General features: G+C 39.4%; 3 protein-coding genes across 3 annotated transcripts; all 3 read left to right on the top strand.

Annotated features, from left to right (window-relative positions):
- The first annotated feature begins 8,920 nt into the window (after positions 1–8,920).
- On the top strand, positions 8,921–9,890 carry K441DRAFT_266168 (uncharacterized protein). Its single transcript, XM_067640846.1, has 4 exons — positions 8,921–9,010; positions 9,067–9,131; positions 9,193–9,570; positions 9,634–9,890. Exons 1-4 carry the CDS (start codon positions 9,004–9,006, stop codon positions 9,670–9,672), a joined length of 489 nt encoding a protein of 162 aa, XP_067499540.1. The 5' UTR covers positions 8,921–9,003; the 3' UTR covers positions 9,673–9,890.
- Positions 9,891–10,074: 184 nt separating this feature from the next.
- K441DRAFT_666952 (NAD(P)-binding protein) lies at positions 10,075–12,101 on the top strand. The gene is made up of 2 exons (XM_067649739.1): positions 10,075–10,454; positions 10,539–12,101. Exon 2 carries the CDS (start codon positions 10,553–10,555, stop codon positions 11,633–11,635), a length of 1,083 nt encoding a protein of 360 aa, XP_067499539.1. The 5' UTR covers positions 10,075–10,454; positions 10,539–10,552; the 3' UTR covers positions 11,636–12,101.
- Positions 11,655–13,153, top strand: K441DRAFT_734272 (uncharacterized protein; the record flags this gene model as incomplete). The annotated part of the gene is made up of 2 exons (XM_067654271.1): positions 11,655–12,073; positions 12,145–13,153. Exons 1-2 carry the CDS (start codon positions 11,982–11,984, stop codon positions 13,151–13,153), a joined length of 1,101 nt encoding a protein of 366 aa, XP_067499538.1. The 5' UTR covers positions 11,655–11,981.
- Between the last annotated feature and the right edge of the window lie 14,529 nt (positions 13,154–27,682).

The raw sequence follows: 27,682 nt of genomic DNA, 5'->3' as shown, positions 1-27,682 counted from the left end.
CTACGGACGCGCTAGTATTGTACACTTTACTCTACTACTGTAGAGTTATTAGGGGGCGCCCGTTACTCGCCCCCCCCTACCCTCTATTACTATTTCCCTAGCAACCCAGAACTGGTTTAGTACATTTTAGCTAATAAGCCACTGGGTAACCGCCTTAAGGCCTTTTTATATTAAGAGCAGTGTATTATAGTTCTCTGTGCCAGCTACTAAGAGCATTACTTCTTAGTTGGTGCATAAGGGGCATAACAGTATTATATATTTTGGTGTCTGTCTTAGCCAGCTATATTTGCATCTTAGGCTATCTACTAGGATACCCACCTAGTAGAGCCAGTCTTTTAGTCCTATTATTCCTATTCTTAAAAGTATTGCTATTGTGTTTTCTACCTTTATTAGGCCTTCTCGGAGCCCTAAAGTATTTACCCCCCATAGCGTTAACCATGCTACGGCTTAGGTTCCTCTTGCCTTAGTTAGCCTCTATACCTTTAACTCCTATACGCCTCTCTAGCATTAATCTAACCAGTATTGCATTATGGTAGATGGTTTTCCGGCGTTCTTTTATACTCTACTTTAGCTCCTTTCTCTCTCTTACTATTGTCTTTACTAGCCTCTTATGCGTCTCCCTTCCTCCTCTATATAGGCCTAGGCCCTAAAGCAGCACTATTCTTCTTCTACTTTTTTTACTTATTTCTCCAATATATCTTCCCTACTTTAGGGTTGTTAGTTTATTCTCCTATAGGGCGCCCTAGGGTCCCTCCATAGTTTATTTAGGCGTGTTTTGATATACTTTATAATATTAGAGTTGCGTTTATTTTACGCCCTTTATATTACAGCGGCTTTAATATATAGTTATAGGGGGGGAATATTAGCTTCCTTCTCAAGCAGTGCTGTAGCCGTTCGCTTATATACGCCTATTATACTCTAGAGACAGGCTGTTTAGACCTTTTAGAGTAGTTTAAGGAGCGACTTAGGGGGGCCTTTCTTAGATTCTCCAATGGCCCAAATACTGGACCTATACATTATGGTTGGCCGGACAACTGCTATATATAGTAGGCGTAACCTCTAGAAGCATAGACCCTATATAGAATTGACGATCCTAGATAATATAATGTACTATGCTTAGCCCTTACGGGCCGCTTACGCCGTATATGCGCTCCACTGGAGCTTACTGTCTACCTATACTCCTAATACCCTTATGCCCTAAACTAGTTAACCCCTAAAGCCTTAGATACGAATTGTGTGCTAGAGATCTATAGATTAGTTACATTTTCTTATAAAATAGATTAGCTGGTATTTCTCTAGTAAGAATTAGACTCTATATCGTCTTGCCTATTCTATATAGGTGTTATAAGCTTTCTCTAGTATTCTGCAATTCTCTGCGGCTGTTAGCCCGTATATAATTAGGTTTATGTTATTAACGAAGCCTATCCCCTAGGTTGCCCCTTCCTTAAAGGAGTTAAGCAGGTTGCTTATAAAGAAAAGGAAGAGTATAGGCAAGAGGGGTAATCCTTGTGGTATTCCTGTTGTAACTACAATAGGGGGGCTCTAGTATCCACTAAAAACTAGTAATATTTCTTTTTAACCTATAAACCCTTAAACAAATTATATAATCCATTCTAGGAAGCCTTTTGCCCTAAGGATATATAGGAGATGCTTATAGGGTATGTTATTATAGGCGCTACTAATATCTAGGCTGAGCATTAATACTATAAAGTCCCTTCGCATCGCCTATACGGATTTAATAGTGGCAGCGAGTAGCGTAAGTGCTAATAGTGTTGAGCGGTTCTTTCTTACCCCTATTTAGCTTTGTAGTAGTAGGGCGTGTTCCTTAGCCGTGTCTACTATATGGTCCGCTATTACCTTTTCTAAGATCTTGCTTAGGGTATTTTCTAAGGTAATAGGGCGGTAGCTTCCTAGGATTAAGTAATCTGCTTTACCTTCTTTTTATAGGACAACCGTTATTATAGATCTTCCAAGTTGCGGGTAGTAGCCTATAGTAAAGCATACTCTAGCTATATCTGTAAGCTAGGGTGCTATAAGTAGTCCATAGGTCTTTAGGGCCTTATTTAGAATCCTATCTGGTCCTAGTGCTATATTATTTAAAAGGCGGCTAATAGTTCTGGCTATTTCCTCTATTGTTATATCGCTGTTAACCCGCAGGCGAGTCACCAGTATTTTACCCGTGATATTACTAAGGTCTGCTGGAGCTAGTTAGGGGAAGAACCTTTCTATAAGGATCTTTACCTTCTTATCGTTATTATTAGTAGCCTATAATTCCCCTGCTCTTCGTAGGGGTAGTAGGTATAAGTCTTCTACTAGTCGCCCTGCCTTTTTCTTTACCCATTTCGCTATAGCCTATAGGCCCTTATTATAGGGGAGGCTTAGGTTAAAAGTATGCTCGTTTATAAATTATCTCTAGTTATTCCTTACTTCTTTTTTTAGGGTATTCTTTAACTGGTTTCTTATATCTTTATATCGTCTCTTATCTTTAGGGTTATAGCTACTTAAGTATTTCCTTCTTACTCGTCGTTAGCTAGCTATAAGAACCGCGTATTATATGGACTATACATATCGCGTATAGGGGCCCGGTCTTAAGACCAGGCAGTGCTCTTTTAACCTATTTTTAATTGCTGCCTAGATCCTTTCTAGTCTTCGGTTAATTTCCTTAGGGGTGGCTAATAAGCCTCGCTCGTTTGGTATTGGGTGGATTTCTTTTAGGTCTTAGAGTTATTATTTAACTATATTAAGGAAGCTGTCTACCTTAAGCATCCTTATTACATATCTTTTGCTATTTAGTTACGCCTTAATATCCAAATCTAGCTATATCTAAATGGGGATATAGTCTAAAGTAAGTGCCTATTCTTCTTCAGGGTTGCACCTTTTAAGTCTCTAGTATAGGCCTTCGTCCATAAATATAAGGTTAATTATACTTCTAGCGGATCCTTATTACCATATAATTGCTCTAGAGGGGGTAGCTAGCTTAAGGCCCCAGGTGTCTATAGCTTTTAGTAGGCACTCTACCTATCATTTAGCAGCGACGTAAATACCCCCCTACCGCAGGTAGTAGAGGTTTATATCTCCTAATAGGATAGACTCTGTGCCTTTAGTTTTAAGTAAGCTTATTACTAATATAATGTTCTTTATTTGTGGGACCCCTTTAACCCTAGGGTTATATATATTAATAATTTATACCGGTCCTCTATATATCTAGATTGTTATAACTATAATATCTGGATTAACTGCCTACTATAACTATAAGGATAGGCTAATAGTTTTACTAATTATAAAGCACACATGTATGGCTGCTTTTAGTTTATATAGGAGCTGGAATCCTTAGGGGCAGTATATCGATTATATGTAGGTATTGTGGTACAGCTCTTATATAGTAAGGATATGGTATTTCTCTAGGTCTAGGCTGTCTAGTAGGGGCCTTACAAGACAGTGGTTTATGTTGCTATAGTTATACTATATAATAGATAGGTGGCGGACCCCCAGTGAGGGTCCTTCGCCTCTCTATTATTTCTCGCTTCTTCTATTTCTACTTTCTCTAGGATATTTAGAACTTCTATCTCTTGTGTCTACACCCTAGTTACTACTTATTTTATATAGAGCTTTCTATTCCCGTATCTTATGTTCCTACTAGCGCTTTTATATCTAAATCTATTATTATCTCCGGTTCTTCCCCTATTCTTACTAGTTAGCTATACACCCTTTAAGAGTCGGCTGTAAATATTATATTTGCCACGTTAAGTCTAATTCTTAATTATCCTGGTCTTAAGCTTACTATAGCTATCCATAAGGGTCTTCCTATAGGGCGTCCTCTCCCTTATGTCCCCTGTGATCCTTATATCCCTATACAGTCTAGTAATATCGCGCGGCGTCGCTTCTGGCCCATTAAGGCTTAAGATGGCTGGCCTAGCCCCCCAGTATTAAAGGTAGGAAACGATAGAAAGGCACTTACGCTCCCCTAGCTTATCGCCTGTTATTTCCATTTATATAACCTCGCGTATAGTTATTCCCGTAGCTGTTAAGCCCTTACCTTCCATCTCCTATATTTAATGCAGTCTTCTCTCTCCTACGCCTTATATGTGCTTCAGTAGCAGTTTACGTATTTTATTTGGTCTTAATTTAAGTAGTGTCTTATATTATAGGGGCCTGCATAGTAGCCGTAGCACACCTATACTACGCATATAAATTAGGTATATCCCTATTATATATAGCAATAGTATTATTCTAGGCATAGTCTGTGGTTATAGAGCCTTATATTATATATAAGGCCGTTTATAATTATTCCTTTTTAAATAAGAAGTTTTTATATTCCTAGTGTATATATACTAACAATAAGGGAGCTATATATTCGTCTAGCGTCTCCCTAGCAGGTCTCTAGCGACCCTTATATCCTCTTATTATTCTTATTATTTACTTAGTTTATATTTTTCTATTAAAGCCATTAGATTTGGGTAATCTTAAGTCCTAGTATAAGGCGTTCCGTTTGTCTTACTATCTCCTATATAATTGCTATATTGTCCGCCTAGCGTCCCTTTTCTACCCTAAGGCTTATAGGGACCACTAGGACTTTAACTAGGTAATCCTTACAGAGTACTTTTATGCTAATACGTTCTCCTAGCCTATCCCCTACCCTTACAGCTTGTTCCTTTACCTATTAGTCCTTTAGGGTAACTCTAATATCTCCGCTCCTAAGGTATTAGACCGCAATAGCGTTATAAACCTCTTTACGGATTTCTATAAGGACTTCTGTTTCTAATTATCCCCTAAGCCCCTCTACTTTTTCTATGTTTAGTTATATTATAATTATATACCCGGTTATTATTTTAAGGGGGGTAAGTTCCCTATACTATAGAAGTATAGCTATAGCGGCTTAGGTGCGGTTCGCCGGTAAGGGGGGGTTTTATTTATTTTTAATTTTGCTTAGCCGTTAGAGGATTTAATTAAGGGTTTGCTAAAGGGGCGCCTAAGGTTTACTGGACTGGCGGAGCCATTCTGCTAGCTGTATTAGATCGTTATGGCTAACGGTTACTCCCCCGCAATTCTAGGTACTAGACGCGTCCAGTAGGCTTTATATTTTATTAGATGCCTTCTTAATAAAGGTATTTCCGCTTTATAGTGTGGTATTCGCCCGTCTTTATTGTGGAGGGCCATTATTAGGCGTGGTTCTAGCGGTCGCGCGCGAGTGCGAACCACCGTCGTTCGACGTGTGCCTCCCCTGCGATACATGCATCTCAGGGGGATTCTCTGGGTGTTTTACAGGGTTCTTTTGGTTGGTTTTAGTCTTTTTGGGCCGGGTGCAGCAAGAGCTCCTTTTTTTTACGCCTAGATCTATATCCCCGTTCCTTTCTATACTTATATATAACAGAGTTATAAGCTCTACCTCTATATTTAACTTTATTATTAATATCTACTTAGTAGAGCGCTAATTAATTAGTCTCCCAAATAGGGTAAACAGATATCCTTCCGTACTATATCTGCTTATTAAGTTATCTCTAAACGCTATATTACTTACCCCTGTAAAGATTTAACTCCCTATATTATATCCTAAGTATTTAATTATAAGAGTCGAGCTCTATGAAAATCGGCCTCTGTACCTCCACGCGGTGGAGCCCGGGAATCTAGCAGTACTATTGGCGTTCCATCAGGATCGTGTTAATAGACTGCTAGGGCAAACGCAGAGACGTATGTACGGCGGCGCAGCTCGGGCGCAGCGACATGGTGGTATCGTGAAATTTCTTTACTGGGAGGGTGAGCCCCAACGAAAACTCGACACAGCTATTACGCCACCAAATGGTTTGAAACAAGCGTTTCTCTTCGACAATACATTCTTCAACCATCTATTCGGTTGAAAGTCCAGAGAGTCTGCTCCCCACGCTACCGGATCTTCATGAAGTTGGCGGTCAGGTATCATAATTTTGCGACCTTTGCGGAGAAGTAGCTGGATGTGGTGAAAATCCATCGCTAAGTTGATGATAGACTTCTTTTCCGGATTCAAACTAGTCATTTGGGCATCTTCTGGATATGGAGGCGGCTGTTGAGAGGATTTGCCCGCCGCCTGCTTGGAGGTACCACAAGATAGCATCAAGTCTTCGATAAACGTATCAAATAATAAAGTGACTGTGTTCTTGTATACTTCTCTAACATGTTTGGGGTTGGTGACGATGTAAATGAGTTCTCCAGGAAGCGTGAGCGCAAAGATGTCTCTATCGTTTCCGTATTTTCCAGCAAGGCCAGAGTAGATGACTGCATTCGAGTTCTGAAAAAACTCAACGGAAGATCCTAATTCTCAAAGATTAGACTCCGAAGTCCAACAATCTAAGTGTTCAACATACCGAGATCTGATATGGCTTAGCTTGAATCAAATTGTCAAAGTGCAGCTTACTCGCAAGGTATCAAATAACGCGGGAGTTGTGAGTCCTGAGGGTTCAATTTTGGTCGTATCGTGAATGTCTGAATCCGCCAAAACAACCACGTGCATATGGTCAAAATGGATCCTACCAATGCCCAGCTATTTTGAAATATCTCAAACGTAATGCACGCGAGAACAGTTGTTGCTACACAGACCTTGGAGCACGTATGGTTCTCAACTCAGGTTGTCGAAACGTGACCTGGTTAAATCTTTGCTCGTTTTGTAGACGAAAGTGGTCAGAGATAAGTTCTTAGAGTATCGCTTGTCGCTCAAGAGTATGACGGAAGGCCGTCTCGATGTCTCGCATTCTTTCCCCAAACAAAATTTATTTTGAGGCTTAATCTCCGCGTTTGAAATTCCATCCTTACCGCTTACACTAATTGATATGATCGGCAGATTGGTTAAGGCAACCGCAATATATAATATGTGTACAACCTCGACGGTGACCAACGCCGTGTAGCAGTCAGACAGATCAACCCCTCCGTTATGAAAATCATGCAATACCACCCAATATACCGCCAGATCTTTACACCTAAACACCGTAGGAATACATATTCGCAGCAAGGAATTGATAGGCTCACTCAATTTGACGCTGGTTGAACCCCGAAAACCCCAGCAGACCCTTGATCACCGAGTCCGGCGTAGCACCTGCCACGTTCAGCTCTGTTCACAGCTGCGAGAACACTAGGGAATAAGCGCTCCAGATGCATGAGCTGTCCGAGAAACCATTCGCTATATAATCGCATATGATCTGTCAACGCACGCCTTAGTGAACGGCTTAATGGTTAACACATATCAACTCTTAGTTTCTTTGCCTTGGGGGCTGGTTTCTCATAGCCTTCTCTCTTTGAGCTTTCCGATGTTCAGCTTCACAGCCTTGCACAAAAATGGCCATGGAACTTTCTCCGGGTATCAACCTAAACAAAATCCCAGCGGGTACGCCTCCGCCAGGAGTGACGCCTGATTTGGGCGGTGGAGAGACTTTGGGGCCGACACTTATCATCATATCATGTATTCTGATGCCTATTATGGTCGTAATGGTGGTTTGCCGTACTGTCCAAACTATCGAACGGTAGGTCCTAAAGGCGGGCTTGGATGGGCTGAATGTAAGCTAGCACGGGGTGGTTTTCGATAACTTATTATCGATAAGATCGATTGATAATCGTTATCAACGATCATCGATTATTATCGATTCTTATCGATAATTCTTATCATTTAATTAAATTTTCTAAACTCCCTTCTTTTCAAATATTTTATATAAATTCTAAATTTTAAAGTTAATTTATCTCTTTTTATACCTTTAACTACCTATAATTTAATTAAAACTATATTAAATTTTTTAAAAAGGGGTAGATTTACGCGCACGGAAGCCCTGCGCACGGAAGCCCTGCGCACGGAAGCACTGCGTACGGAGGCTCTGCACGAAGCTTTGCGTAAGGAGGCTCTCCACGAAGCTCTGCGTACGGAGGCTCTGCACGAAACTTTGCGTACGGAGGCTCTGCACGAAGCTCTGCACGAAGCTCTGCGTACGGAGGCTCTGCACGAAGCTCTGTATGCGGAGGCTCTGCAAGGCGGCTCTGCGAACGACGGTTCTGCGAACGACGGCTCTACTACGGAGGCTCTGCACGACGGCTCTGCGTACGACGGTTCTGCGAACGACGGCTCTACTACAGAGGCTCTATATAAAAGCTTTGTGCAGAGCTTTGTGCAGAGCTTCGCGCAGAGCTTCGCGCGGAGCTTCCGCAGAGCTTCGTGCAGAGCTTCGTGCAGAGCCTCCGTAGTAGAGCCGTCGTTCGCAGAACCGTCGTACGCAGAGCCGCCCTGCAGAGCCTCCGCATACAGAGCTTCGTGCAGAGCTTCGTGCAGAGCCTCCGTACGCAAAGCTTCGTGCAGAGTCTCCGTACGCAGAATTTCGTGTAGAGCCTTTGTACAGTATAACAACGTTTAATTAAAAATATATACGGCCACCCAGCCAATAAATATAATTTTTGTAATATTAGATTTACCTTATTAGATTTTTAAATAATTAAATAAATGTTTAATAATAAGGTAAGGAAAATTTATAAATTAATTAGCTTTAAGCATATATAATAATGCTAAATAATTATTAATTAATATTCTATTAATAATATTAAAAACCAGCTTAAAAATACCCTAAATTAATAGGGTATTTTCTAAAAGCCTTTTTTAAATTCCCTTTATAAATTAATTAGCTTTAAGTATATATTATAATATTAAATAATTATTAATAATTATTGATTATTATTAATTAATGCCTTATTAATAGTATTAAAGCCTAGCCTATAGGCTATAAAATAAGCCCTTATTTATATAATTTGGAGCTATATTAGTGGGGCTATTAGGGGTATATTTTGGTGGGGGGGCACGTACTATAATGCCAAGTAATCATCGATAATTATCGATTATCGACCAATGATAGCGATTATCGATCGATGCCTTATCGATAGCATCGAAAACCAGCCTGAGCTAGCATGAATCCAAGGACTCGAGTCAGAGTATGAATGTAATGAAGTACAGATACATCCATTGGCGCAGCTGTTATCATTATTGCGCATGCTTCTATTGACATGTCACGTAAGTGATAACTCTGAGATATTGGACGCCATCGAAATCAATCTCACAATATCTAGTCCATAACTATATGCGCCATCAATGGAGCACATCAGTAGGATCTTTGGATGCAACATATTTCAAGGTCAATTGCCAAAAATCAAATGCTCTGAGAAGGTTCAAGAACTGAATTACCGGTCTCGCAGAAAGTCTACGCAGAATCATTGATGGCCTGGCCAGCCATCTTCCTCGCCAAACTATCCATTCTACTTCTCTATCTTCGAATCTTCGATATAAAGCAATCAATCAGAGTTGGAGTCATCATCGGAACAGTATGGGCATTCCTTGCCTACATCCCAAATATCGTCGTGAGCGGCTACTTCTGTGCTCCTCATATCGGCCAGCCGTGGGATATCCGCATAGGTTCAACCTGCGACCAACCAGCTACCAAAAAATGGCTGGTCACATCCGCTGCGATGTCCTTGGCACTCGATATTTTCATACTAGTTCTCCCGATCCCAGTGGTGCTTCGATTGCATTTGAATGCGAAAAGGCGTTTTCCTTATCTTTTTCACGGCGGTATTGTTAGAAATAGCTCTATTCCTGCCGCTGGCTCGTCTGGAAAGATGAGGTTAACACGCCCACAGTGCTTGTATTTGCGCTCTTCTGACGCTGGTATCCCTTAACCCGTCGGGGTCCTTAGAGAATTCGCTACTGAATTTAATTGAGCACTTGCATTGAACCGAGTTCTCCGATTGGGCTGGTCCCTTATCGATAACGTAGGACCAAAGACGACGGGTTAAGGGATACCGCGTCCGCCTTCTTATCTACCAGGACTCTATCGGATCACAGCTCTTCATCACGAAGTCAGTCACTCGCCATCACGTATTTCATCTCTGGAGCACTAGCTAATTGATTCAGTGTCGTGGAAAATTACATCGCCATCATTGTTGATGTCATACCCGGAGCGACGTCTTTCATCAAGAAATACGTAGCAAACTCGACAATGTTCCACCAGTTATCGTCACGCATTACCGCATCCCTTGGCTCGTTTGGAAGGAGCACCAGGGGCCAGTCCGCTGGCTCCTCCGGAAACAACTCAGTGAAGCTCGGAAGGGTCAGCAGCAGCGATGCCGAGTCTCAGCGGGGGCCTGCTAAAAATGGCCCCTACAGCGTTGATGTGCGCAAGATCAACGTGGAACATGCGTACGAGGTGGAGTATACTCAGTCGTAATTTGGGTGATGCCGGCAGGGTGCAGGATGTTGGTTTTATTTTTCATGGTTCGTGGTTTCACCGTCGTTCCCACGAAGTGACATGTGGCCAATGCACTCAACCCTTGCCGCCCGGTTGACTGCGGTTGGCTGCAGGAGTCGTTCCTTCCCCGTGCGGCGTTTACTTCACAGCATGCAGGCAGCGTCAGTGAGTAAATTCACTGCGCCTCAAAATATTTTCTTGAAACTTGCACAGGTACAAACTGCAATCTCTTCATTACACCTTCCTGTCCACTTTCCTCGCCTGCGGATAGCTCGCCTCCGCTGAAACTTCCTTCAGTGCCTTAGATCGCAATGACCGCTGCACTCGAAAGTGTCCTAGTCACTGGCGGCTGTGGCTTTGTCGGTGCTCATATTGTTCGGCGACTACTCAATACCCCATCTCCTGACACCGAGCCCGCACAAGTTTCGGTCGTCAGCCGGACTCCCAAGAATAAGGACCCCCGGGTGGCTTACCATGCCGCCAATATCACCAATGAAACCGAAATGAAAGAGCTCTTCGAGAAAGTCAAGCCGCAAGTCGTTATACACACCGTGTCTCCAGATCCCCTAGACACTAACGCCCTGCAAGGCACCAACGTCGATGGCACCATGATATTGCTGCACTGTGCCACTGCTTGCCCCGAAACACGCGCCTTTGTCTACACCTCTTCTGATTCTGCGTGCCAGCCCACACAAGAGGTCGTCACAGAAGATAAAGTGAAGCTATATGATGAACATCATTACAACAATCCATACGGCAAGACGAAAGCCATTGGAGACTCCATGGTACTCGCTGCCAATTCCCCAAACCTCCGCACTGCCACTTTGCGTGTCCCTGCCATCTACGGCGAAGACGATCGCAACATGATTCCCCAGCTGCTCGAAAGCGTTCGCAAGGGCGAGCACAAGATGCAAATTGGCGACAACGCCAACTTCTTCGAATTCTGCTATGTCGGTAGCGTCGCCGAAGCACACATTCTCGCCGCAAAGGCACTTCTGCGCGTCGATGCAGGAATCCAGGATCCCAAGTTGAGGGTCGACGGAGAAGCGTTCTTCATTACCGACGGGAAATCTCGGAAATTCTTCGACTTTGCGCGGGACTGCTATGCCGCTGCTGGAGCTCCTGTTGCAGAAAATGAGGTCAAAGTTATACCACTTTGGGTTATACAGTCGATGGCGAGTACGGGAGAATGGGCTTATCGTATCCTCACGCTAGGAACGAAGAAACCAAAGATGGCGAGGCAGAGTATTGATCATTTGGGTGGCGGAGCGTATTGGTCGATTGAGAAGGCGAGGCAGCGGTTGGGGTATGAGCCTGTGTTAAGTCAGGAGGAGGCTATTGAACGGAGTGTGAAGTGGGGTATGAAGGAGGTAGGTATGGAGAAATCTTCGTGAGACGGATCTTTTGCCAAAAAATATAAGCCTTCAGGGCCTAGATTTCGGAAGGTGTTATGCTCTTTTCCATGAGGCTTCCTTGAGTTTCAAAGAAATGTGCAAACTGCAAAAACTCGGTTAGAGCCGGCAAGATTTGTGAATAAGAGATACAAAAGGCAGTCTCATGCAGGGCGGGTTTTGGGCTCGGAGTGGCTTGCATGTTGCTGTGTTGTCGCCTTCGCGCTGGACGACCCACCTTAGAACCCCTCCGCTCCTGATTGACTTTTAATTGCCCGGCCGCAAATCTGAATCCGATCTACTCACTCATCAACTTCTAATTCCTATGTAGCCAACATCTGGTTGAAACATGGCAAAGAAAAAGTGCAAAGCAGCACTTAGAAAAACTAGCCAAGCAGCCTCGGCCGAAAACCGAGCTGAGAGTGGCGTGCTGGGGGTTTCGTATGGCTTCTATTCATTAATAATGCCTCCTTTATTTAGACTTCCTTCTGCTAATTCTACTACGCCTCCAGACCTTATTGTTCTCCACCTTTCAGACTCAATATTGGGCCCAACAAAGTATCCTATTGCGTTGCGCAACCATATCTCTGCCAATACCCAAAATTGGAGTCGAAAAGAGATGAATACTCAGAGTGGGGCATAAATATTCAACTTCCGGACATAGACGAGGATGTCGGCCACACACTGGTACATTTCTTGTATACCGGAGAATACCAGACTCTGAGTCCATTGGCCGTCCTAGACAATGCTATTGAATACAAGAGAAGTATACGAATCTACTTTGTTGCAAGAGGGTATGAGCTGGATGATTTGGTATCGCATGCGAAGAGCAAAATGCGAGAACTTGAAGAAGGGCTATCGATCTTCTCGATTTTAGACATCGCGGTCGAGATGTTACCAAAACTCTTGCCAGATGAGACCTGGTTCTTTGAATATATCCACAACATAATTCTGGAAGCCTTTAAAAAAGAGCAGAGCTTATTTACGGACGAGCGTTTCTTGGATTGTATGGGGAAGAATGTCGCCTTTGATAAATTCCTTGTAAAGAGCATTGTCAAGGTCTACACTAGCAACATCTCAGGTGTAATCCGCAAAGAAGAGGAGCCATTTAGCACCATCCCTCAACCAGCTCCGATAGTCGAGTCAGCGGACGTACCTGAGACTGAAGACGTGGCTACTCTTGAGCCTACACCCAAGATAGAACTGGACCCTATTGGTAAAGAACCTACGAACGAATCCGAACTGATTGAAAAGATTCTGCCATCACAAGTGGGGCCGGGACCGAAATCAATACTAGAGCCTGCGGCGCCGGAGTTAGTGCCAAAGTCGGCGTCTGAATCTGGCCCAAAACTAGCGCCAGAACTTGACTCAGAATGTGGACTATCGATCGAGAAAGCAGCTATACAGGAGCCTATACCGGCATCTCAGCCTTTATTCGACCGTTGGGCTGGGGATTCAGCGGTGAATGAGAGACCAGTCTATAGGCGCCTAGTGATTCCTCCGCTTGCAATACTGACATAATCTAGCTAGAAGATTCGAGCGAAGACGAAATGGAAGAATGTAAGTTACACTGAAATAAGTCCACTAGCTACAGCAATTTCTTAACCATCTGTCCAAATTTCAGGAGCTGCAGGGCCGTGATAAACCAAGTTGCCTTTTAGCTTACTCGTAAAGAGAACCGCGGCGGAGACGAATGTGAGAAGGTTGATGAGATTTCGGTAAGATAGCCCGAAGAAGGGTCGCAACCAAGTAACAGCCTTGAGTAAGCCGTCAAGGGATCATTTAATTGTTTGTAGCACACCCAACAAGACTGTTCTTTACTTTTATCGACGGGAGCGGCTCCACACACGTTGGTGTAACTTTGGTCTGACGGACTTTCACTTGGCGTTTTCCTGATCTATATTTTACTTATTTCTCTAGTCTTTTCCCTCCAGTTTGGCTCAAATTAATGAAAAACTTCGTCCTCAATTCTTTAGCCAAATTGCAAAAGTTACAGGACCCTTGTCATTTTTCCGCGAGAAGTGATATCTCTACAAAACAACGAACCCAATATCCACCATGTGATCGGTTTTTGATATATAAATACAACACAGTAAATGATTTGGTTGAGATATACCACTAGAGGGTTATATTCATACGAAGACTATAATTTAAAGTTATATGTCAAAAGCGGATCGAGTTAGCATTGCCAATACGGAAAATCTGACTCAATGGGATCACCACACTTACAACCTCAATATTCCAGGAAGATGAATCATATCCCGGACACAGCTGAATATTTTCCTGGAGCCACTGTGGATCGAGAAAACGCATCGGAGGTCTCGGGCGGCTTGCTTCACTATTGGCGATAACGTTTTAGTCGCGAATAATGTTAAAAATATAGATATCATGTTTTTTTCTGGGGCGATGGGGTTGCGCTGAATACCTATCGAAGGGCGTAAGAGATTAGTAGTTAACTGTCAAAAGTAGATGCATTGATTGCTTAATTCATCTATCTAGGGAAAGCTGGTAGCTATATAATACAATATTAAGGAGGCTGGGCACCAGCCTCCTAACGCCACCAGAGGATCGATTTTCAACACTCCCACTTGAACTAATGGTGTAGATCGATAGCTCCCACTTAATCCTTATAGGTAGATGAAAAATAACGGGGACTTCTTCCTTCTTTAAGCCTTATTAAACCTTAAAAAACTCTTTATAAGAAAATAGGGGAAGAGTGCCTAATAAAGTCCCTTCTGATAAAATGGATTGCATGTGGTTACCGCCTTTAGCTAAGCTAATAGTAATTTCCCATCCCCAGGATAGAAAATCCTAATTAGTCTATTTAATAATTACACCTAGTAGAATTCCATACTGCTACCTAAATTTAGTAAATATTTTTAATACGCCTCTGCGTTATATGGGGTAGATCTATAAGGCAGGGTAACTGATATAAGAGTGTTTTAATATCAGTATTTATACGTTCTTAACCCTAGTGCGTTTCTAAAAGCAATAAACTTGTCTTTTAGTAGGGCTTTAGTGAGTCCGTCTGCTATCTGTTTTTCTATTAGGATATACTATAAATCTACGTCCCCCTTAGCCTATCTTTCCCGTACATAGTGGTATTAAATTAAGATATGTTTTGTCCTAGGGTAGAATTAAGGGTTCTTAGCTAGGGCTATAGCGCCTTAGTTATCTCTATAGATAATAGTCGCTATTAGCTCTTCTAATTTAAGTAGCTCTACTAGGAGGTTCCTAAGCCAGACGGCTTCCTTAGTAGCTTATATTTCTCCTATATATTCTACCTTATAGGAGGAAAGTATAATAACTAGCTGCCTTTTTAATAACTAGCTAATTGCTTCACTTCTAATATTAAAAACATAGCCTACAGTAGAGCGTTTAGTCGCGATATCTCTTACCTAGTTTAAGTTGGTATATCTAACTAGCTCTTTTAAGGAGCCGGAGTAATTTAGTTCTAGGTTAATAGTGCCTTAAAGGTATTAAAAGATTTATTTTATAGCTTTAATATAGGGTTCTCCTAGGTTAGTTATATAGCGGCTATAGGCTAATACCGCGTATATAATGTCTGGTCTAGTTTCTAGTATAGCGTGTATTAGTAACCTAATTGCCCTAATATACTAGTTCTAGTCTGTTTTTATAGCTATAAAGCCTTCCTTAAAGGGTTTTAGTTTATTAATATTTATAGGAGTTAGAACTAGTTTACGCTTCCATATATTAAATTCCTATAGTACTTTTTTAATATACCCCTTTTAGTAAAGTTAAAGGGAGTGGGTTAGTTGGTCTCTGCGTACTAATATTCCTAGGTAGTAGATATATAGCCCTAGGTTAGTTATCTAGAAGCGTTTACTAAGGGCGTCTTTAATTTTTTATATTCTATTTTTATTAGGGCCTACTATTAGTAGGTCGTCTATATAAACTACTAAGTAGATTATTACGGCACTAGTAGAACTTAGTAGAACTACGCACCGGCAAGTTGCTATAGATTGCCATATATTGCTATTACGTAACGTAAAGATCTTATAAAATATCGAACGGCGCTACTCTTCTTCTCCTTTCCTTTCCCTAGCTTTAGATTCTTGTTTATAGATAATCCAATTATATAGGCTTGCGCGTCCCCTTTACTATACTTATGCCTTAATTAACTAAGTCGCTAATATTATCTAAAGCTTACTCTACTCTTTCTTCCTAAGAAGGAACTTAAATATATTTATAAGACTATAAATAGGATAAGAATATAGAATAGTGTGGTGGTGTGATTTGGCCCCCTGGATTTAACATCTAGATTAGGCGTAGCTTCGGGAGAGCCTAGGCCTTCCACAAGTTATATAGATCGGTCTGGAGCCCTTAGAGTCTTTAACAACTCGGGCGACACCAATAAACACACAATTTTCCTTTAATACACTCTTTTCTTTCTCTTCTTACTGCTTAATTCTAACTAATGGTAACTAACTGACAGACTAACCGACCGACTGACAGATAGCACTAAGACTTTCTTATCTTAGAGAGGTCGTACCCTCCTACATATTTTATGGCATTCCACATAGGGACGATGGCAAGCTCTTTAGATTGGAAGTCTGGTGCTCTATACACAGGAGACGCATAGAAACAATCTGGAACTATAATAAAACAACTAAGACAAAGAAGCACGGGCATATAAGCGACCTATGCGTAGCCACTACTACAAAGAATAAACCGACGACATTTGCCAAGCTCTCTATACAGGAATGGTGGTTAGTAAGCAGCGATAAGAAGGCGAGTACGTAGCATAGTAAGACGAAGGATAAAAGGAAGGACTATAGTACACTAAAAACGGCAGAAAAAAGTCCTTTACATTTTGTTTACTATATTTGCAACGGTCTATACTATTATTCTCGCATTTATCGGAGCTACCTTTAAATTTATAACAATGGCGACAGTACCAGCAAAGGGATTATTAGGAATGTTAGGCCCATTTTATAATAACGGTAAGGGTGCTAGAAAGGGAGAGAAAAGCAAGTAGCCTATTAAACCGCGAAGCTCTCCTAAACTAGGGCATGTAATACTAACCCTAACTCCTATAATATTAGGGACTGACGACCCTTAATAGATAGAGGATAAGGGTTATAAGATCCACCTACCTATCCCTAGAGAGACTATAGGTCCGCTACCTCCCACTAAACTACTAATAGAACGAGATAAGGTATATATTATAGCCCAGCCTATACTGGCTCTAGGAACCCCTAGGACCCCTTACTTTATAGGATAAAACATATCGCAATTTATTAAATAGTATAAACGGCTATATATCCGGCACCGTGTTATAAATAATAAAAAGTATTAAGGACTTCTAGAGTATTGCGACTATTAAATAGGGATATAGATCTAAAGTCTGCCTAAGTTTACTATTAGTAACTAGATGGAACTTATAGGAAAGCTTAGGACAGACTACTAAGGAAGTAACTACTTTCAATAAGTTAAAACGGTAGAATTCTTAGAAGCTTATATACTGTAGTATAGAAACAATCCACCTAGCAGTATACGCGAATACTATAGGCAGTTCACGTTAATCTCCTAGAAGGTTACTAAGGCTAGCAATTTAGAAAACCGCGAATAAGGGTACTAGTTCGCAAGAGGACTCCCATTTAAATACTAAAGATATATAATAACTAAAATAGGAGCCAACCCTAATAGGCAAGAGTCTTTTAACTTCTACCTATTAAGGAAAGCTATAGAAGATAGGCTTAATTCGCATAAAGGCGCCGATTAGTTATTAATTATAAATCCTAAAGAATAAGGCCTTTGTTAGCTAGTTAGACAATTCCATAATTAGCAACCAGCTATAATAAACTAAAGAAATACTACCCTTTAACTACCTATAGTCTCCTAGCTAAGCGAGTTGGCAAGTACCTATTAAGCAACTTAAGAAATAGACCCTAAACTGGAGAAACTTACTAATTAACTCCAGAAGCTTAATCTTAGGACGGTTGAATTAGTAGGCGTTATATCTTTAATGCCGTTCCTAAATAGGATTTACTAAGATCTAATACGGTACACACAGCTCCTAAATAGGGCGTTAATGCGTTAAGAATAAATAGACCCGTAACTGGCACTAGGTAATAATAGACCGCAGCTACCCTATAAGGGAGCGCTATAAAAACGATATAAGCCGGGCCTAGGAAGGTATAGAGGGCTAGGGAACTTTAGCGTATACTAGACACAAAATTAGACGTATTATAGATATAGGGGTATCTACTATTTTATTAATTAGTGTCTAGAGCTTAAAGAGTTAATTTATTATAGTTTCCTATATATAAACAAAAATAACTAAATATACGCTGGAATATATAAGCGCCTAGGAAATATAATTCCGTATTTACCGAGCGACAATTAGATCTAGTTCCTTAAAGACTAGCTAAGGTAGAACGCGAATATTAATCCTAATGCGCTAGCGATAGGTGTCTAACTAAAGGTAGCTTCCGTAGAGCTTATAGAGGGTAGTAACGCTAAAAGTAAAGAGGAACTTGGTAAGTCCTAGGAAGATATATACTAAGTAGAGTCGATATATATTAATTTGGTAGGGGCCGCAACCTAGTTATAGCCTACGCCACGGGTATATAATCTTAGAAGACCGTAAGGGGAAGTAAGGGTAATAAAACAGCCTCTAAAACCATCTAGTCCGTGACCGGCAATGGTTTAAAATATACAACTAGGAGGATATATCTAAATTGCACCACGGCCCTAGTAGCAGGCTTCTCTACCACCATTAAGCAGTAATAGGGGTAATAAAATAAATTGCACCAAATAGCTAAGATAGACGGAGCAAATAGCGGATGTAATAACGATAGTTAAAGCTAGTTAGGATAATAGATATACTAAAAGGAAACGTCCCGAGCCTAATAGTAATGGTAGACAAGATCTTATTAAAAACCATTAAAGTTACTATTAGTGACTGCCTTATGTATATGCCTAAAGTTATAAGGCTATTCTTTAAGCCTCTCCTACTACCCCTTGCGGAGCCTTACTAATAGAAGTAGGAGGACGTTAAAGCATCCATATTATCGGTATACCTAACGTTCTATGCTAATTAAGCCGGCTTAATAACTACTAAAGTGGACCAGATTAAACGAGAAGCAGAATTTATCTGGTTTTAAAGGCGGTGCCTAAAGGTAGAAGCATAAATAGGAGACGGAAGGGCTAAATACTTAATTAACTCTGGAGCTAAGCTTAACCTTATTAAGGAAAGCGTACCCCTATAACACGGCCTACTAATATTAAGTCTGCCTTTATAGTTATAAGGCGCGCGTTTAACGTCTATAAATAGAACTTAGTCTAAGTTTATTAGGCTAGTATATACGGTCCCTATAGTAATAGGTAACGTCTTAATATCTACAACGTTTATTACTATAGGGGAAATATTATATAAGGTGATACTTAGTAAGCCATAGTTAGTAAGGGCTAGACTAGCAATAAAACAAACCGTAATAGGTTAGGTATCTTATATTATTTAATTAGAAAATAGTAGAGTTAAAATAAGGTTCTTAACATCCTATAAGGATGCGATATTCTTTAAACTAGATAAAGGTATTAGTATAGAAAATAGTTTGGGAAACGTATAGCTAGTATAACCGCTAGAATTATATCTAGGGTTACTTATAACCCAGCGCATTAGGATAAAAAGGATATTAAGAATAAAAAGGAGGGAAATAAGGCGCGGCTCTAATACGGATATATGCTATTTTAGATATCCGCTAAATAGAGCCATTAGTAGAGAGAGGAGTATAATATTAGATAGAGAGAGCTCGACGGCAAAATATTAAAGGAAGTCCTAAAGAAACACTTAAGGAAGAATTAGAAGCTAGTATTTAAAGCAAAAGCTAAGTCCCTTATATAAAGATAACGGATCTATTTATAATGTAAATAGAAAGCTGCTAGAGTAAGGCCTAACTAAACGCTATAAATATAGTAACTATATATAAACGGAAAGCAGATAAAATCCACCTAGTTAATTTATCGGCACTAGATAGAACAGTTATAGGAGGTATAATGGAATAGCGAGAGGTTGCCTTATATTAATAGAAGGCATCCATCTAAGAATTGCCTCTTAGACCGTATAATTATTTCCTTAAGCTATAATACACTAAGCTAGCCCATAGTGCATAACTAAAGCTAGAATAATTAGAGCGTATAATTATAGGAGATATTTAGCTAAGAAAATAAGAGATCCTTAAGGCCATATTATTTAACTAAGAAGAGGCTCTAGTATAGGAGTTCTCTAAAATAGGTCGCATTAGTAAAGACGTAACCCTACCACTAAAGATTAAAACCGTGCCGTATAAAGTATAGTAAGTACTAAACTTTCTAGTACCCAGGGCCCTATAAGGAGAAGTAATAAATATATTATAAAAACAACTAGCTTAAGGGACTCTAAAATATTGTAAAAGCCTATATAGGAATCTATAGTTTCTTATAAGTAAAAAGGAACGTAATAAGTACCAACTAATTAATATAGCGATAAATATTAACCGAGTAACTGTTAGGGACATAAATCTGCCGCTATATACCAATGAATTTTCTAAGGAGTTTACGGGGTATAAGGTTATATCTCTAGTAGACTTCTTCTTTAGCTATAACTAATTAGAGCTAAATATAGAAAGCCGGAACCTAATAGCTTTTATAACACCTCTAGGACTTTTATAATAAATAACGGTACCTATAAGAGGCACGAATTCCATAGCTTAGTTCGTGCGGACGATTACTAAGATCTTAAAACGGCATATCCTATACTATACCCTACCATTTCTAGATAATATTATAGTGAAAGGCCTATAGACAGTATATAATGGGGAGGAGAGCCTTTTAGGCGTGCGTAGATATATTCTAGAATATATTATATAGCTAGACAGAGTGCTTACCGATTTAGAACGAGCTAGGTGTACGATTTTAGGCGTAAAGTCTTATTTCTGCAAAGACGAGATTATAGTAGTTGGCTACCGCTGTAATAGAAAAGGATAATATCCGGAAAAGTTAAAGGTCGCAAAGATCATTTACTAGAAAGACTGCGAAGATATTACGTTGGCCTAAGCGTTCTTAGGAGTTATTATATATTACTAAATATAGGTAAAAGACTTCGTAATTAAGGCAGAGCCAATCTTCCAACTACTATAAGTGAACGTTCCGTTCGTATAGGGTATAGAGTAAATAGCCGCTATAAAGACTCTAAAGCATGCAGTCACTACTATACCCGCATTAATTTAGCTAGATTATAGTAAAGGGGCTAGGCTGATTATTCTCGCCGTTAATAGATATAAAAATGGATAGGGGTACGGCCTTATATAACTGGACATATAAGGTTATCGTTACCCGTATTAATATAAAAGCGGTATCTAGTCTTAGGCGGAGCAAAAATATAACTTAAGAAAGCTTAAATATCGGGCGTTGCTATATGTGTTAAAGAAGTGTCGCGTATACCTATACGGCGTTTACTTTATAGTGGAGACGGACGCAAACACCCTAGTTATATAACTAAATTATACCGCCACTAATTTACCTAGAGCCTTAATAATAAGATGGCTAGTATAGATCCAGCTATAGGACTTTAATATTAGATATATACTGGGGAAGAAGAATAGCCTAGCTAATAGACTTTCACGACGGCTACCTAATAGTAAACGACCTAATAAGCCGACTAAGGATATTAAAGAGTTTATTAACTGTAAACTAAGTACCTTAGAATATATAGCTGCCCCTCTTAAAATAGAAGCGGGTCTACTACTAGAAAACTTATATTTAGAGAAATCTTAGGAGATTATAAAGTGGCTAGTAACCTTATAACGTCTAGAAGAGATAAATACTAAGGAGTTTAAAAAGTTTAAATAATATGCGCTAAAGTTCCTAGTGTATAATTAATAGCTCTTTTACTAGTAGTTAAAAAATATACTAATATAAAGGGTAGTTAATAGTAAGGACGCTTAGTAGGAGATTATTAAAAGCCTTTATAATTAAAGCGGATATTATAAACAAGAGGGAACGTATTAGAGGATCTTAAATTAATATTAGTAGCTAGGGCTATAGGATTAGATATTATAGCATATTAAGTCGTGTCTATAATGCTAGAAGCGACAGCCGGGATAGGAAGAAGAAGTAATATACCCTACGTAGGAGTCCACCTTGTGGCAATGAGTAGTAGTAGATATTACATTTATACCTCTAAGCCGTCTTAGATTCCGGTACCTAGCTATTACCCAAGAATATATATCTAGATAGGTGGAAGCTCGCGCCCTTCGAAATAAAGATGCGAAAAGTATAGCAAAGTTCCTCTACAAAGATGTTATCTGCTAATAGGGAGTATTTAAACAACTCTCTATAAATAATAAAGGAGAGAATGCTGACGTTACCGCTACGCTCGCAGAGCTTTACAATATTAAGAGGGTTATAGCTTCTGCTTACTACGCTTAGGCGCAAGGCTTTATAGAGCGAGGCCATAAACCTATAATAGACGCTTTAGCGAAGATGGATGGCTTATAGCTGGACAATCTTTATACCGTTTTATAGGTAGATAGGACAACTATTAAGCGGCCTACGGGAATAACGCCGGTAAGAGTCATATGCGAATATAAGCATATCCTTCCTATTAAACTCTATATACCTACTTAGTAGACACTGCCTTAGTAAACAGTCCAGACCATTATAGAGCTACTAGCACTTTATATAAAGCAGTTTAACCGAAGAAACGCAGATGTAAAAGAGGCTATCGCGCGTATAAGACGACTAAGGGTAGTAAATAAGGAGTACTTTAATAACACCTACTATATTCGCTAGGACGAATTTAAGGTTAAAGATATAGTTATGCTTTATAATATATAGCTTAAGTAAGACTATTCTAGTAGTTGCAAGTTAGATCTAAAATAGCTAGGCCTATTCCGCGTACGTAAGAGTCACCCTTATAAAGGATGGTACTTAATTAAGGATCTTAACGGCACGCCGTTCCGTAATTAAACTCTAGGGAATAAATTAAAGAAGTTTTATTAACGATAGATATCTAAGGTCCACTAGGAAGACTAGCTTAACCAATTAGGCGGAACTATACTATAAGAAATAACAGCAGAGCTAGAACCTAAGGAGGATATTATACAAAATCCACCAGTATCGTAACGCCGTGTAGTTTAAGAAGTACGCGTTTTAGAAAGATTATTTAATAGAACTAAGTACGAAACATTTAACTAGGGGACAGTTAAGTTCTAAGGTAGGGGAGGAGATGTAGATAACAGCCGTATAATCCATCCGTTTATTTACTGTATTTCCTAAAGCTCTTTCTATTACGCTTTCTTATTTACTTTTTTAGTCATAGGAATCTAATACGTAGTAGCAGTAAGGTAAGGATAGAAGAATATTTACGCATAACTATCTAGTATTATTCACTGCAAAGATATTAGTTCCGCTCACCGCCTTTACTAAGCTAATAGCAATTTTCTATCCTGGGGATGGAAAATCATAATTAGTCTATTTAACGATTAGAGCCGGCAGAACTCTATACCGCTACCCAGATTTAGTAGACCATTTAGATTAGGAAACCCTATTTAGAACTTCACCTTTTTACCCTTAATAAACCTTAAATATAGTCGCGATTAGTTAAAGTCATAAGTTAAACAGAATTAACAATAGTATATTTATTATATCTTTATCTAGTAAACCTCTAGTACTATATAAAGGAGCTAAGCAATAAATTAGTAACGTCCTTATAGAAGTTAGAGGCTTTGCAGTTAATTAGTATTAGGCAGTGCTCCTCTAAATCTATAATAAGATTCTACTCTCTTAGGAAAACTACGCAGATGCTACTAGTATAGTAGTTAATTTCGTTAACTAGGATAATAGGCTATAAGCATCTCTAGAAAGGGACGCGTTTTTATTAATCTTTAAGGACATCTCTAATATTAGTAAGATAGTAAAAGATTAAAGAAATTAGTGTAATAAAGCTAGAGAAACTATCCGAAAGTCCTAGGGATAAGGTGTTCTTAGCGGTCCACTTAAACACGCGGTCTCTTACTACTTCCTTTCTACTATCCAAAAGCTCACCGTCCACCTACTTTATAAGGTAACGGTATAAGTTAATAAGGCCCTAATCGACAGGCTTGAATATCCAGGACGCGGCATTAAGAATACTACTCAACTACAGCTAACCGATTTTACGCTCGCGCCAAAGATGCCAGAAAGGGCAGTATTAGACTAGGTGGTAAATAAGTATAGCTTAGAAAGACACTTAACTGGCTTCTTTATTCTAAACAAGGACCTGCCACTAAGAAGTAAAAGACTGACTACTATAGGACTAGAGATCACTAATGTTAAAATTAGACAAGCAGGAGAGAGCTTAGCTCTTACACTACGAATACATTTACGATATACTTCTAACGTAATAAATCCCTTAGCCTTTTAGCCATCAACACCTGTTTAAAAAGGAGGCGTTAGTATTATACTAAGTCCGTCCTAATAAGGATCACCTATATTAGTTAACTCGCCCTTATTATCTATAAATGAGAGTATTCTTATAGCTAGAACGCCTGTTAGCTCGCCCTTATAGCTGCTAGTATCTTCATTAAAAAGGAATTTAAAAAAAGGGCTAACGATTACTTACCTAGAAGTAGGAGGGCTAGGAGTAGAATTAATATTTAATAAAAACGTTATTAAGCCGGGAGATAATAAGGAGTATATTAAGGAGGCCGTAGATACTATAGCGATACTCCGCGCAAAACGAGGGTATAACTGCAAGGATAATATGCCCGCTTATCTTAAGGCGTCCCTAAACCAAACTACTAAAATTGAACCAACTAAGGTTATAAAGCTCTTACGCAGTTGGTATAAGGCAGCTAGTTCTAATCTAGAGATATATAAGGTCTACTAGATGCATATATAAGCCATAAAAGGACGTATAGGTTTAGCGATAAAGGGTTTAAACTATGCCGCACTATATTACAGACTCCGTTTAATATATTACGCTTATAACCACCTCAGCACTATAAAGATAGATCCTACTACGTACTCTTAGTTTAGAAAGGCTTATAGACCTCTAGTTTTATCCAATTCCTTAAAACCGTATAAGTTTATTTATAACTTAGCGTTAAGGTTTTTATATAACAGAGAGGCTTTACTTAATTAGATAATATTACTAGAAGACTAAGAAGTATAGCAGCGAGAAGGATCTATAATTTTAAACGTATTTAGATAGTAGTGGGATTCTAGTATCTTAGCGATAATAGATAAGGAAATGTGTATATACCGCCACTATTAGCGTCTAATTAATGGGCGGCTAAATTATAGCTGGTTAAGAACAATAGTCTATAGCCTCTGCTAATAGCTAATAAGATAAGACCCTTAGTATTATTGTCTCTATTGCGCTTTTAGACCTAATAGCTAGTAGCAACTTATTTCCTACCCTTATTATACAAAATTCGCGGTTAAAGGAGACTCTACAGCTTTCCGTTATATTAACATTAATATTCCCTCGCTCCTTAAAAGTAAACGCGGTACTAATATAATCTAAAGGAGCGTTTCTCTAGATAATAAGACTAAGGATAACTGTATAATTATCTTACCTAGTATATATTACTACCTAAAATTATAGTGGGAGGATCTTAAGGCGTAAGGATTAACTAAGGGCGATGGATTTATTTATAAGATCTCTAACCAAAACTAGACTATTAAAGACGTAGAAAAGTATATAACTAACTAGGTAGCTCAGCTATATAAGAAAGGAGATATACGTATAACTATACCTTACCTTCCTTATAGAGCGAAAGGACCTTTAACTGGAACCCAGCAAACAATACTACTATAGTTTATTGGTATTTAGGACGATTATAATAACCTCGAGGTCACTAAAGGAGGTACTTAGGCAGAGTTGGTAGATACGCACTAAGACTTAAGAGCGCCGCCCTATACGCCGTCTAGACATACCAATCTCTACGGCGCGATTCTATATCGCTTCCCTGCAGCAGTTAAGCTTATAGCTGCTAGCGCTCTATCTAACGCCCTTCTCGGTAAATAACAATAGGATTCTCTAGCGGTAATTTAAGATCGTGATCTTCTTCTTAATGGCAATGGGAACAAAGTTAGGAAATAGATGCATTCCTACCATCTTAGGGCTATTAAGAATTACAAAGATGCGTTTAAGCTAATGCGTATAACTAAAATGGAGCGCTTTAACAGCCGCTTATACTTCTACTGCGTTAATAATGGAATTAATCCTTTAACTATTACGGTAGATCCAAGTAGAGTACCCCTAATCGTTGCAGAAGGATAGAGTTATATAGAGTTACCTAAAAAGTTGTAGGATAGAACCAAGCAAATAGAAGAACGCGAAAGAGCCATGTTATCTAAGAGCCGCTAGTCTAATATATCTTATACTACCTAGCTAGGCGGACGAGAACGGTCTCGTTTAACTAGAACGGAGTCTCCTTATTTACTATCTTGGGTTTGTAGTAAAGGCAAGGAACGCATATAATTACCTACCGCGCCTTTGTTTTAAAGATAAGGAGTTTTAGAGTTTCAGAAGTCGTTAGGGGATAACAACTTAGGCAGGGGAGGTATATAGTAGTGTGATTTGGCCCCCTAGATTTAATATCTAGATTAGGCGTAGCTTTAAGAGAGCCTAGGCCTTTTATAAGTTATATAGATCGGTCTAGAGCCCTTAGAGTCTTTAATAACTTAGGCAACACTAATAAATATACAATTTTCCTTTAATACACTCTTTTCTTTCTCTTCTTACTGCTTAATTTTAACTGATAGTAACTGACCGATAGACTAACCGACCGACTGACAGACAGCACTAAGACTTTCTTATCTTAGAGAGGTCGTACCCTCCTATAATAGGACCCTAAGATATTACTAGGACTATAAGGAAGGGACCTATAAAACACGCATAGACTAGAACCCCTAAAGAAATTACCTAGAATTACCTAATACCCTTACTACTATGCTATAAAATATAGTAGTAGGTAAAGCAGCTATAGGACCCTTAAATACTTTAGATTAAGAAATAATTAACGTTTTAACCCCCTAGGCGGAGCTTGCGGCTGCTAATACTAAAATTAAATAACTACGAGAGCTGCTTAAAGCTAGAGATACCCCTATATCTAATAATAAGTTATTATTAAATAACTAAAGACTTGCTATAGTCCTTTAGGCCCTATCCTAGCGCCTTAGTAGATCTACTAAGGCCTATATAGTACTAAAGCGGTTAGTAAAGGTTATAGACCCCCTACTACTTATAGACGGAACTAACCCTATATTTAATAATTGGAAGCTTTAATTATAAAATAAGCTTAAAGTTAATGCAGACTACTTCCCTAGCGCCTGAGCTAGAATAGCCTATATCTTCGGCCGTACTAGCGGAGACGCCTAGATATATTTACGCCCATAATACACTAAAGACTTAATAGACCCCTTTATCTCTAAAGAAGAAATAATTAAACACTTATCTTTTATTTATAAAGACCCTTTTAAAGTATAGAACGCCCGCCTTAGCTATAAAAGCCTAAATATAAAAATAATGGAGACCTTTTTAGCCTTCTAAACCCGCTTTTTATACCTAGCCGGACAGGCCTAGATCCCCTAGAAAGACCTACTACTAGATATCTTTAATAAGCTTACCCTAGACCTATAGCGGGCCGTATTACTAGCTTATACTATAGTATAGATATTAAAGAAACTTATAAACTATTGCCTAGCTATTAACTAAAGCCTCTATTAAATTAAGGTACGCGCTAATTAGCTAAAAACTAGAAACCTTACAAACTAGGCCATAAGTACTACGAGTACGGCCTATAGTGCCCTAGCACGATTAGTAACCCCTATAGTTAACCTAGCAGCTAGCCGCGTAACTACCCCTATTATGGGCCTGGTGTATACCTAGCCTATATATAGTGACCCCTATATATAGGCCCTTAGCGATTAAGGAGCTTACTTCTTATGTGGTTAAATAGGCTACCTTATAAGGAACTACCTAATAAAGGTAAAGATAAATAAGGTCCTATTAATTTAGGAGGATAATATAAAGTTAGAAAAAGAGGAACCCTGGAG

The sequence above is a fragment of the Cenococcum geophilum genome (genome assembly GCF_001692895.1).
Source record: "Cenococcum geophilum 1.58 unplaced genomic scaffold K441scaffold_51, whole genome shotgun sequence".
Taxonomy (NCBI): domain Eukaryota; kingdom Fungi; phylum Ascomycota; class Dothideomycetes; order Gloniales; family Gloniaceae; genus Cenococcum; species Cenococcum geophilum.
Note: the sequence above shows the minus strand (reverse complement) of the source record. Positions and strands in the feature narration are given on the sequence as shown.